At 48.6% G+C, this 12753-nt stretch overlaps 1 protein-coding gene across 1 annotated transcript; it reads right to left on the bottom strand.

Annotated features, from left to right (window-relative positions):
- Positions 1-10715: 10715 nt before the first annotated feature.
- Positions 10716-12089, bottom strand: LOC149196885 (uncharacterized). Its single transcript, XM_089403802.1, has 2 exons — positions 11204-12089; positions 10716-11119 (listed from the first exon to the last, which is right to left on the bottom strand). Exons 1-2 carry the CDS (start codon positions 12072-12074, stop codon positions 10839-10841), a joined length of 1152 nt encoding a protein of 383 aa, XP_089259928.1. The 5' UTR covers positions 12075-12089; the 3' UTR covers positions 10716-10838.
- Between the last annotated feature and the right edge of the window lie 664 nt (positions 12090-12753).

Below are 12753 nucleotides of genomic sequence, written 5' to 3'. Positions count from 1 at the left end.
GAAGATAAGCTCATCCTTCCACCTTTTTAGGAGACTCCTTCTCCTATATAAACTTCCACCATTACCATGAGCAGCTGGTTAGAAAATAGCTAGACTTAGCTTGGATTATACAAGAGCTTGTAGTGCTCAGATTGCTGCTATAGGTGTGGTGTGTTAGGAGTGGAAGTGATTGATTGCTTTGGGAAGTTTGTTTGTGACATTTGTGTGAGAGAGAGAGACTAGTTTGTCTTGGGAGAACCATCCTCAAAGGTGAATGCTTGAGATACATGCTGACTGATCCCTCCTGAGAAGTTTATCGACGTCAGAACATTTGGTTGTACTCTTCTCTATTCTGATTAATAATAGATGACTGCTATTATTGTTCCATTCTCGTTCGTTTATGCAATGGATAAATGTGAATTATGTCTTTTCTGACTGGCATATAGTTACTTTTACTAGATTTCACGCTTGCGTTTGCTTTCCCTTCGTGTGTGCAGGTGTCCGTTCGCGGGGATCGCGGAAGACTATGACCAGCTGAAGCGAAGGAGCAAGGGAAACGTCCCCTCGACAAACGACAGCGCAGGAATCCAAGTAGGTGCTCTTTACTTCTTGTCTAATTGTAACTAGGAACATGCGTGGCAGCATTGTGTGATTGTTGCTAGACCCCTATTGGGCTAGTAGGGATCGCCTCTATCCGTAGAGGGGATTTACCTTCCCAACAATTTGGCGACTCCGCTGGGGATCAGCCTTTTTGTTTTTGAGTCCACTTTTGTGTTTGGCTTTGATTGATCTCTTTGTGGGTTTTTGGGATTGTCTTTTGTGGCTTATGAACTTTCTGGGTGTTTCTGGAAAGCGTCTTTATTATTAAAAAGCTCCTGCCTTTGGTTTGGGAAGTTTTTGTTTTGGCTTTCCTTGTTTTTTACTCCCAGCGCGTTTTATTTCGGAACAGTCGCGCTGACATCGCGGCCCTGTTCTTTTGGTTTTCTCTTCATCGCGCCTGTACGTCTAACAGTCGCGCTGACCTCGTTTTCAAGGGCAGCGCGCTTTATTCGTGTTCTTCCGCGCTGACATCGCGTCCCCTCTTCTTTGCGATTTCGGTCATCGCGTCTGTGTGTCTTATATCCGCGCTGACCTCATTTGTCCTAGGGCAGCGCGCTTTTTCCCTGACTTTCCGCGCTGACGTCGCAAAGTTGCTGAAGGCCTCCCCCTGTCAGCGCAAAGTTGCTGAAGGCTACCCGCGCTGAGACTGAAAAACTTTTTTTTGTCCAATTTGACCTCCTGAACCTCTTGCTGTGACTTTCCCTGCTTCTCCCCACTTGTCTGAGGACTTGTTTTTCACTCTCTGAACTTTGAACTGTTTGATTACGAAGCTCAACTCCATAGGGTTTCGTTTTGCTTGGTTTTAAGTTTGCAAACAACTTCCCTTCTAGCTGCTTGGTTCACGTTTTCGTCCTGACTTTCGCGATTACTGGATTGTGTTTGAGTCTCTAATTGACTGGTTGCAACTCTGGTCCATCGGATGTTTGCTTTTCTCTATTTGATTTCACGCTCTGAACCCTAGGACATCTAGCGGCCGTGTGTGTGTCAAGCCTCCCGCAAGGATCCCTGTTTGCTTGATTGACCAGCTCATTCTAGACTCGCTCTTCGCATTTTTTCAGTGATTGTTAGAGTGTATTGGTTTGTGCTTCCAAGTGATCTTTTGCGCTTCCTCCTTGCTTGCAATCCTTGCTTGTTTTGCAGAGCTTAGATCACATAGCTCGTGCATTACCTTGTTTCCCTTTGATTTCGAGACTTTGGTTGAGTGTTTTGGGAACTTCGTGTGCTCTCATTAAGTAGTTTACTTGGTGTTCAAGTTCCTCCAAATTCCTTTAGGTGTGTTATGTCAATAAAAGGAAACGAATTAGTAGCTTGTTTTAAAATTCGAGAAGGAAAAGAACATTTCATTGATTTCCATTTTCAAAAGAAAAGTTTCCTTTCCTCGCTTTAGTTGCATTTAGCTACTTGTTTGTTTGTTTTCGTTTTGTTTCAAAAATTCTCTGCCCTCTCGTAGCTAGAATTCATCGAACGAAACGAAATTCTTTTGCATATAGATTGCATCTAAGTAATTGTGAGCGAACATACGATAGAGCTTGAAATCGAAACTTAATCTCAAGATCAACTATAAAATGAACCAAATGAATCTAAAAACGCATTGGAACTAAACGCAAATATTTAGAGGTCTAGGTTAGAGACGTGTTCCGGCGTCTTAAAACATAGTCACTGTTGTTTCACATTGGGTTGGGTGATTCCTCCTTCTGTGACTCGATAGTGGTCTAATACGGACTGCGCTCCCACGTACCGTCGAGTATATAGGGAGACCCCACTAGGCTTTTATCCTTTATCCATAGGAAGCCGAGTCGGCCGCCCTACAATTCGCAATGCAGTGAACACAACATTCACGAAGATTGACCACCCGTACCCTAAAAAGTATTATGTGGTTTTGCGAAGAGTTTGGCACACCCTCTACCTAGAAGTTCCAGAGCAGTCACTTTTGATCCTTTTCGGACTCCCTAAACGAAAAGGTGCCTGTGAGCGTCTTGTCACTTCGTGCTCATTAAACATTCGAAGGAGACTGGAGTCATCTTTGTCCTTTTCTCGACTCCTGAAATATGAAAAGGTCAAGTTTGGTCCTTGCGTCTTAAAAAATTAATTTGGCCACGATAACATCTCCTTTTTAGGTCTTGTGTGCGATAAGTTTTGAGTAGGCTTTTATCGATAGTTTCCTTTAAGAGTTCTCAGGGGTCTGGTCATCCTGGCTGACCCATCACCTCCCGGTACAAGTGACTTAGGTTCTCAATCCTCTGTTGCTCCCGAGGTACCAGTTGAAGGCGGTACTCTTCCCATTGTTCCGAGTATCCAGCCTATTAACGTACGGTCCCCAGGCAACCCAGATTACTTGGAGGATTGGAATCCCGTCTGGGAAGAAGATTGGGATACCCCCCAAACCCCCCGTACCCCTTTAGGTATGTCATCTCCAATGGAGGGGGCAGCTTCCAGCACGGGTGAGACACCCGCAGTCACAGACATCGAGACACCCGCGGTCACAGACATTGAGACCCCGATCCCGTCTTCATCTCCCCTCCCTCCACGATATCAATCGCTAAGGGATAGGTATGATGCTAGAACAACTTCTACCACTATATGGGATCCTACTCTCGCTGCCTCGATCGGCCCTTTTGTTTCGCAGCCTCTTTTCCCACCCCTCACGTCAGAACTCAACCCGCCCGTCACCTCAGTTCCCGCTCAACCTACTGTTTGTGTAGCACGTTCGACTCCGGTCGTCAGTGTTGTACCGATTCCCTCGTCTGAAGTTCCTCAAGCTGGTTCTTTTCTTGGAGGCATTCCAGGATCAGGACCGTATGATGCTTATGGGGAACCTATAACAGACCCAGATTACGATGGTCCTGTTTTCTTCTTCGATGCAAATGGTGAGTTCCTTGAGGAAATCTCAGGTCTCCCTCGTCACCCCTTCGAAGAGAACGAGGAATCTTTGAATGTCAGGTATGACCACACTACTAAGTACTTTGGAAACCGAGACCCTCCTCGGCAGCCCATAGGACCACCCAATCAGGACCCGTCATTCTACGTGCAGCCCCCTCAAGGGCAACCATTATATGGCCTGCCTGACCCAGGACAATCTGGGCACCCACAAGGTCAACCTTACCAGGAACAACCTATGGACATGGGAGGTCCGCCATACCCATATCAGAATCAACCTACTGGGCAGCCAGAGCAACCGTCTTTTCAAGACCAGCTTGGTTTCCAGCCAGGGTACCCCTCTGGACCAACTGGCTCAGTTTACAATCCCTCAAATCAACCAGCCGTCCAGCAAGGGTATCCTTATGGCCAGGGTAGACAACCCTATGTTCAACAGGGCCCACCTACCCCTCGAAACACAAATCCTTCTGGGCAAGGGGCGCAACCCTCTGCCCAGCCTATATACCCAAGAGGGCAGCCTGCCGTACAGCAAGCCCAACCCTCTTCCCAACCCGGTTACAGTGGGGGACAAACGAGCCAACCGTCTATACAGCCAAATCAACCCGGGGTCTACCCTCACCGTCAACCTGGACAAGCTGGCCAGCCTCAGCGTCAACCAGCTATCCAACCAATTCGACCACCCGTTCCGCGAAGACAGCCCTTGGTGGCACATGGACAACCTGGCGTTCAGCAAGGCTATCCTGCTGGCCAACCAGGTCCATCTCGAATCCGACCAAGTCAACCTTCGGGACGTGTAGTCCAACCTCAACCGGTTCAAGGACAATACTCTGGGCCTCAGACTCAAACAGGTTATCAACCTCCATATCAAACGCAGCCTGCCTACCAAGCTCCGTATGCGACCCAGCAGTCACATGGCTACCAGCAACCCCAGGGGCAAAATCAGTATACTCCTTACCAAAATTATCAGCGACCACAGGTCACTCCCTATCAAAATTATCAATATGGTCAACCTGGCGGGCAAGCTGCTAATTCATGGGGAGCTGGGGGGCAAACACAGGGACAGTCGTCCGCACACGGACAAAACTCCTACGGACAAACTCCCTATGTGCCAGGTCCTTTCGGACCAGGTCCATCGGGACAAAATTCCTATGCGGCCGGTCCTTTCGGGCCAGGTCCGTCTGGACAAAGTTCGTGGGGGCAACCCCAATCTGGGTGGAACCCTAATATCGCCTCGAACCCTCAGCCACAGATGTCCTTCAACCCGCAGCTACCATTTTTGGCTACGTTGGAACTACCCGATGTGTCCAAGTTAACAAATGATCCTATTTTGCATAACTCATGGTGGCCACCGGTTCCGACCAAAATACCAGGTGACTGTCCAAAGTTCGACGGCAAAGCCGGAGAGGATCCTCAAGCCCACGTAATGACCTATCACCTTTGGTGTTCATCTAACTCATGGCTTGATGATTCTATCCGACTGCGCCTCTTCCAGAGGACCCTCACTGGTTCAGCCGCAAAATGGTACATCGAACTTCATCGCGGTATGTTTTCAGACTTTAACTCGTTGGCTATGGCCTTTCTTACTCATTTTCAGTTACCCATTCGGTACGAGACTGGGACCCATTTGCTCACGTCTCTAAAACAGGATACGGCAACGCACATCTCTGATCATATACATGAATGGAGAAGGCGCCGTCGTTTGATTAAATTTTGGATTCCCGATCAACTCCTGACCGACTGGTTTACCACGTCCTTTGTTCCTAAAATTGCCAAAGATATTGCAATGGGGGCGTGTGTAACTGAAGAGCAAGCGATTGCGCGAGCTCAATACCTTGACTTAGTATATTCTCAGTCAGGTACTTTGTATTGCTATTTGCCAGATGCCCCGAGGCACGGACAAACCAAAGCTCCACCGAAACCGTCTGTGGATGGAGTTATTGGCTCCGTGAATTCACCAAGTAAGAAATCAACCGCAAACTCTGGGAACAGAAACAAAACGCCTCTAACGAGAATGCTTCTCAGAGCCCATCTATTCCTGGGAATACCTCCGAGGTAAATGCCGTTCAGTCCACCGCGGCAGACAAATCCTCGAAAGGCAAAAAGAAAGGAAAGGCCAAAGAAAAATCCGGACAACCTAAGCAAAATTCTCCTAAACCTCCCACCGAGGACGGAGCCAAGCGGAAGCCTAAGTATCCCTGCCTCATTTGCGAGGAGGATCACTACACCAAGGACTGCCCTAGGCGGTCCGAGGTTAGTCGGCTTTTAAAAGGTGCTTCAGGGTCCCCCGCCGTCCTTAAAGAGCCTTTCCCATCCCAGCAGACGCATCAGGTGGCAGACCCTTCTCAATCCTCTTCCTCGTTCGGTTCTCAAGTATTCATGGCAGGAACCATCCCCGTCCACGTCACGACTCGAACGAAAGAATATCCATCTTCAGCCGGGAAGGAGCCGGAGGTCCCCTCCAGCGCTCCCGCGTCTAGTTCTGGCCCTCTTCACATTGAACGGCCCAGCACCGAGACGATCCCCCGACCCCCTCCCAAAGGTGTACTCAGGAAGTCATCTTATAACCCCAATGCTCGTGCCGCACAGCATTATAGCATTGTCGAGGACTTAGCTCAGGCTCCGTCTGCTATGTCCGCGTTAGAAGTCCTCCAGAGCTGCCCCTCCCAGAGGAAGTCCCTGCTATCAGCAATTGGTGGCATCGACCCGGCAGATTCGGATCTCATTTCTTTCGACCTCGAAGGTTTCACGCAGAGATTACCTCATTAGGTGGCCTTCCTTATACAAGTTCTCATCAAAGGCAAGACGATTCACCGTACTGTCATTGATGAAGGAGCCTCAACCTGCATCATGTCGGTTGCTTGTTGGAAGGCTCTTGGTTCGCCTGCTCTGAGCCAGTCTCCCACCACCCTAGAGGCGTTCGATGGAAGAGAATCTCGTCCACTTGGTATCCTCCCGCGTTTACCTATCTCTTTAGAAGGGAAAACTGTAGAAGTCGAGGTTGAAGTCGTTGACGCTAATCTCACTTACAACCTCCTTCTAGGACGAAGCTGGACTTATGCCATGCAGGCCGTGGCTTCCTCTTTATTCCGTGTCGTTCGCTTTCCCCATCAAGGAAAAATCGTCACGGTGGACCAGCTGTCCTTTTTTGCTTCCTCTTCTGAAGGGAATGTACCATTCGTGGAGCATACCTTCAAATCGCTCGAGAGTGTGGGTGCCGGATTATTTAAAGATCCCTCCTTGATGGGAGTCTTTCCCCTCCCGCCTCCAAATCTCGCCTCCGTTAACATGATCATGACGCATTCTGATCCATGGGTTCTCCCTCCCGTGAATCAAGAAGATTCATGGGGCGAGATGATGCCGTTGAGCCCAGCCGAGCTCAACTACATCGAAATAGTTGCTGCATCGGCTTCAACCTCCGGACCTGCTATTCCGAGCAGCGTTCCCGATTCACCGCAAACCTTCCCTTGGTCGGGAGAGAAGGCCACCTCGGACCCCCTGAAAGAATCATTCCCATCCGACGAGGCTATTATCGAGACTATGTCTCCCGAAGAGCTCCCATGGTTTGATCACCACCATCGCTCTTCGTTCCTCCCTCCTCATTCGGAAATGGCCACGTGTCTCGGAAATTTTGCTTCATGTCTCCCACATATCCCTCTCCAAACACCTATCCAGTTATATCAAGTGTCCTCGGAAGGGAACATGGGTAACATTACACAAACTTTGGCTATCGACATCTCTGTCAAAACAGGAGTTGTCGAAAATATTCATATTGGAGTCACATGTACTCCCGAGGAAATTCAAATCTACACAGATCTATTTCGTGAATTTCGTGATGTTTTCGCATGGTCTTACGAAGAAATGCCCGGCATTGACCCCAGTATCGTGGAGCACGAAATCCCTACCTATCCTGGGGCTAAGCCTGTTCGTCAGCGTTTACGCCCGGTGCACCCTCGAAAGGCTGCAGCCATCAAGGCCGAAGTTGAAAAGCTTTTTCGAGCTGGTTTCATTTATGCCATTCCCCTCACGGAATGGGTATCTAATATAGTTCCTGTCAATAAAAAACAGGGCACTATTCGGGTTTGTGTTGACTATCGCGATATCAATCGCGCCTGTCCAAAAGATAACTTTCCTACGCCTTTTATTGATCAGCTTATCGATGATTGCGCAGGAAGCGAAATTTATTCGTTCATGGACGGCTTTTCTGGTTACAACCAGATCAACATAGCCCCCGCAGACCAGCACAAGACTGCTTTCATTTGTCCTTGGGGCACCTTCGCTTACAAGAAGCTACCTTTCGGTCTTAAAAATGCCGGCGCCACTTTCCAGCGTGCGATGTCGTATGCTTTTCATGATATCCGAAACATCGTACAACCTTACCTGGATGATCTACCCGCTCATTCAGCTAAACGTCAAGACCATCCATCTCATTTACGCGAAATCTTCCTTCGCTGTCGACACTATCGTATTCGACTCAATCCGCACAAGTGTGTCTTCTGCGTGGAATCTGGCCGACTACTCGGGTTTATCGTCTCCCGAGAAGGCATCCGTCTGGATCCCCTTAAAGTCGAGGCCATTGTGAATCTTCCTCCCCCTGCTACTCTACAGCAATTACAAAGCTTGCAGGGAAAAGCCAATTTTCTCAGACGATTCATCCCAAATTATGCCGAGGTGGCCAAGGGTTTCACGCGATTACTAAAGCGAGACACGCCCTTTCATTGGGACGCTATCGCTCAGCAATCTTTTGAGCATCTTAAAGACCTTCTGGTCTCAGCTCCGCTCCTAAGACCTCCAAATTACCACCGTGACTACACCCTTTATCTGGCCGCTGCCGATACCACCATCGGCATGGTTTTAGTGCAAGATGATGACGATGGCTCAGAGCACGTTGTATACTATCTTAGTCGCAACCTCCTTGATACAGAGACTCGCTATGCATATGTCGAAAAGTTGGCATTGGCTGCTGTATGTGCCGTCCAACGTTTCCGTCATTACATCCTGTTGCGCACAACGACCGTGATCTCTGACTGCAACCCCATGACCTATATTTTATCACGTCAGTTGCTGGGGGGCAAATACTCGAAGTGGATCGTAATCCTCCAAGAGTTCGACTTGGAATTTACTGCCGCCAAGTCCAAGAAATCCCTGGTCTTTGCTGAACTGCTCTGTTCCTTACCATCTCAATCTGCACCATCTCATTTAGAGGAGCAAATTCCGGATGAAACACTCTTTCTCATCAGCACTCTCGACCCATGGTACGGGGACATCATTGTATATTTACAAACGTCTTCGTTTCGTCCCAATACATCAAAAGAAGCCCGACGACGGATCCGTCATCAGGCTCAACCATATCGCATTTTGGGCGACACCCTGTACCGCCTCGGCGTCGATTCCCTTCTTCGCCGATGCTTAACTCTCGAGGAAGCTGAGCGAGTCATGAATGACTGCCACTCCGGCGCTTGTGGTGGCCACATGTCCGGATACGCTACCGCTCAAAAGATCCTCCGCGCTGGTTATTTCTGGCCCTCTATATTCAAGGATTGTATCCTTGCTGTACGCGCATGCCATGAATGCCAGGTTTACCACCGGAAGATGCGTGCACCTGTTGCACCACTGCACCCTGTGGTAACCGTAGGTCCATTTGCCAAATGGGGCATCGATTATACGTCCTGTAACCCTCGTTCGGCCGGGGGGCATGGGTACATTATCGTTGCCGTGGATTATTTCACCAAGTGGGCCGAAGCAATGCCTACATTAAACGAAGACGGTCACACAGCGGCGCAGTTTCTATTCAATCATATCATCACTCGCTTCGGAGTCCCTCAGGCTATCGTTACAGATCATGGAAAGCATTTCCGAAATCATATGATGACAGAGTTAACAAACCAGTTAGGCTTGCGTCAAGATAGTTTGTCACCCTACTATCCTCAATCTAACGGTCAAGTTGAAGCTGTGAACAAAGTTTTGATCACCATGCTTCAACGCACCGTCAATACGCACAAGTCAAACTGGCATCTAATGCTTTTCCCAGCCTTGTGGGCCTACCGGACTTCTGTGAAGGATGCCACCGGTTTCACCCCGTTTCAACTAGTCTATGGACTGGAGGCTACCCTTCCCGTCGAATGTGAAATTCCTTCATTAAAATTAGCTGTCGAGTTGCTTCCCAACACCACTTCGGTGGAGGAACGACTTCTTTACCTAGAACGGTTAGACGAGACTCGTCGTTTGGCCTCTCTGGCTATCGAAGCGCAGAAGAAGAGAGTCAAGGCTCACTTCGATCAAAATATTCATCCCCGTTCCTTTGTTGAGGGAGATTTAGTACTGCTCTACGATCAAGCTAAGGATAAGCTGGGGGCAGGAAAACTCGAATCCATGTGGTTAGGCCCCTACATCGTGAAACGTGTTTTACAAAAGGGCGCATATGAGTTGATTGATTATGAAGGGAATCCTCTTGACAAGCCCCGAAATGGACTCTATCTGAAGAAGTACTATGCATAACTGCTCACAGTCACTTTGTATATACGTGTGTTTTGAGTTTTTATTGCATGAGTTTCTTTTGCTTTGGTGTGAAGGCGTGTTTTTGCCCCTTATTATGCTTTCTCTTTCCTGCGCAGATGTCTCGTACTCCTTATGTTGGTTTCGCTGATGGTGCCTGCCGTAGTACTTGTAATTTGTCTTCGGCAGCGTGGGTGATCTACGATCCTCACGGGGAGTTGATAAACCTACAGGGTGTGTGCCTAGGTCGTACCACTAACAATGTTGCCGAGTACAGTGCTGTAATAGAATTGCTTGCCGAAGCAGTTGACCTCGGCATCCGAGAGCTAGTGGTAAACCTGGACTCCCAGTTGGTGGTCCATCAACTAAACAGGCAATATTCCGTCAGAGACCAGCGCATATTAAGGTTATACCTACGTGTGAGATTGTTAGAACGGAGTTTTGATTTCATTACTTATCAGCATATTCCAAGACGATTAAATACGTTGACTGATGCATAGGCAAATCGTGTATTAGACAGACATTTGCGAAACAGATAAACATCATACAAAGAAGGAAAGAACAGCATAGTAAGACCATAAGCATATGTAAATAAGTCATTCCAAGCATAGTTTGCACGTGTGTTTTTAAGCTTGCATTAAACATATAAAATCCATGAGTCGAGTGTCATGCGAATCCATACATAAGATCACAAATTGTACTAAAACAAACGCATAATACAGATAACACATCATCATATGTAACAACGACTCATCCAAAAACCGGTATGTATATATATATATATCGTGTGGCGCACTGAGGCGCTCAAAAATAGAAGTACGTGTCCCAAAATCTCAGTACATCCGAGTCATAATGTCTCAAAATAAACAGTGGAAATAAAACCTAGGTGACTAATCGGCTGGGTGGTGCTCTCTGTAGTACACGGCCGCTCGTGCTACCCGCCTCAGAAGGCGGTGCACTCTGGGTTCCACACCCACTGTGTGGATCTGATGCTCCACAGGGACCTCCTCAACCCCCTGGAAATCCGGTACCCCCTCCAGCAACCCCTCAAGGTTGCGAGCCACAACCTCTGGCGTGTTGGCCTCTGGAGGGGCTAAGGCCAAAGCTCCGGCTCCTGGGCCCTCTCTCCGTGCCGTGACAGCCAGGCCAATCGGTCTAGTAGGCCCTACATCTGCGTGACAAGACATTTATTAGGACATGTACATAATAAAAAAAAAAAAATATACAAAACTCAAAAAGACAAAAAGTGTCATACCTGCATCATCCCACTGTTCACCCGGAGGCAGCACCAAGTCAGGATCATTGCGGAAATCCATCCCTGCATATGGCCAATCCTGTACGAAGATCTCCTGTTGGTCCAACCAGTCTCTGAAATATACCCCCCAGCTATGTGGTCGGCCGCCACCCCCACGTGGCATAATCCGAGCCCATCGAGTGGCCCTCGTCTCTCGAGGATCTCTGGGGGCATCCACAGCCATAGACTGCAGCCGCATGGCTGGTACTCGCTCCAGAATAAGCGGGACCAGGATCGATCCATACCCGAACTGCTTCGTCTCTCCGCGACGGCAGTTGCTCAACTGCCTTTTCATATTGTTGCACACTGCAGTGCACCAGTCGAACACGGTAGGCTCGAGACACTCGAGGGCTAGTAGGAGATGAGTCTTGGACGCCTCATGGTTCGCCATGCTGCCCGCTGCCCGGGTCACCATGAACAGGATGGTGCGCAACACTATGTCTCTCACTGTGGGGATCGAGCACTTCCCACTCCGCGTCTTTACTGCCCCTGGGCAAACCTCAGCCATTAAGTCATCCAGGGTACCACCGCTAGGTCGCTGCCCCTCTAAGATGGGCCTCCCACCTCGGCGCGACAGCCCAGTCAAGAAGAAGATGTCCATATGATCGAACTCGATGTCGTGACCGCGGATGGTGAATTTTTGGTCCACCGGGTTCCATGCCCTGATCAGCAGCTCCAGCAAATCATGTTGGGCCCTTAGACGCGGCGTCAGGAAGAATTTCATGAATCCACACGCCCGCATGGCGTTGCAACAATTTACGTCTCCCCAAGCAGCCACATCCTCCACATCGTGAACTCTCTCTTGCCATTGAAAAGCCATGATGTCCTGCATGAACAATAAAACCGATCAGAAGTGCTTCCAGGTAAAAATTCACGTTCATTTTCAAAAAAACAAAATTTTTTCCGCGCCAGCGCGACTGTTTTAGAAACAGCCGCGCTGACAATGGCAGCTCTTTGTTAAAAATGCGAGGTCAGCGCGGAAGAACACGCCTTTTCCGCGCTGACCCGAAGTTGGTTACATTGCCTATTTTTCGATCAGCGCGACCCCGTGGGCAATTTCCGCGCTGACCGAGGGCGCACCCATGCAAATAAAAAATGCCCAATTGGGCCTATTCGACCGTTAAAAAACTCCTAAAATGAACCAGAATGCAGGGCAAAGGAATGGGAACCTACCTGGAAGAAGCAGATCTGAAAATGGTCTCCGGATGGGTTGGAAATCGCTCCGTCAACTTTTTGGCTTCTCCACGTTCTTCGCACTCCAAATAGTAAAATGGTAAAAATGACTTATTACCCCCCCCTATTTATAGTAAAAACTCCTAAATTACCATATTTTTTGGGTTTTTACCATTTTTTGCCATAAAACTAGCCTTGGTTCTGTTTTCAAGCATGTTTCAATATGTTTTTTACGTATATCGAATGGATTTATGCGGGTAGTGCCCTTGTGCAGGTACAGGTATCGCAGCTTGGTCATGACAGTCCACGATTCATGTGATTCCCAAAGTGTCGTCTCT

The sequence above is a fragment of the Pinus tabuliformis genome, chromosome 2_2 (genome assembly GCF_031772625.1).
Source record: "Pinus tabuliformis cultivar Carrire ecotype Pingquan chromosome 2_2, CPIR1, whole genome shotgun sequence".
Classification (NCBI taxonomy): Eukaryota; Viridiplantae; Streptophyta; class Pinopsida; order Pinales; family Pinaceae; genus Pinus; species Pinus tabuliformis.
Note: the sequence above shows the minus strand (reverse complement) of the source record. Positions and strands in the feature narration are given on the sequence as shown.

Coding starts and splice junctions, on each gene's coding strand:
- LOC149196885 (XM_089403802.1), bottom strand. CDS start 12,074: ATGCAGGACATCATGGCTTTTCAATGGCAAGAGAGAGTTCACGATGTG. Junction 11,120..11,203: donor TGAACAGTGGGATGATGCAG/GTATGACACTTT, acceptor CTTGTCACGCAG/ATGTAGGGCCTACTAGACCG.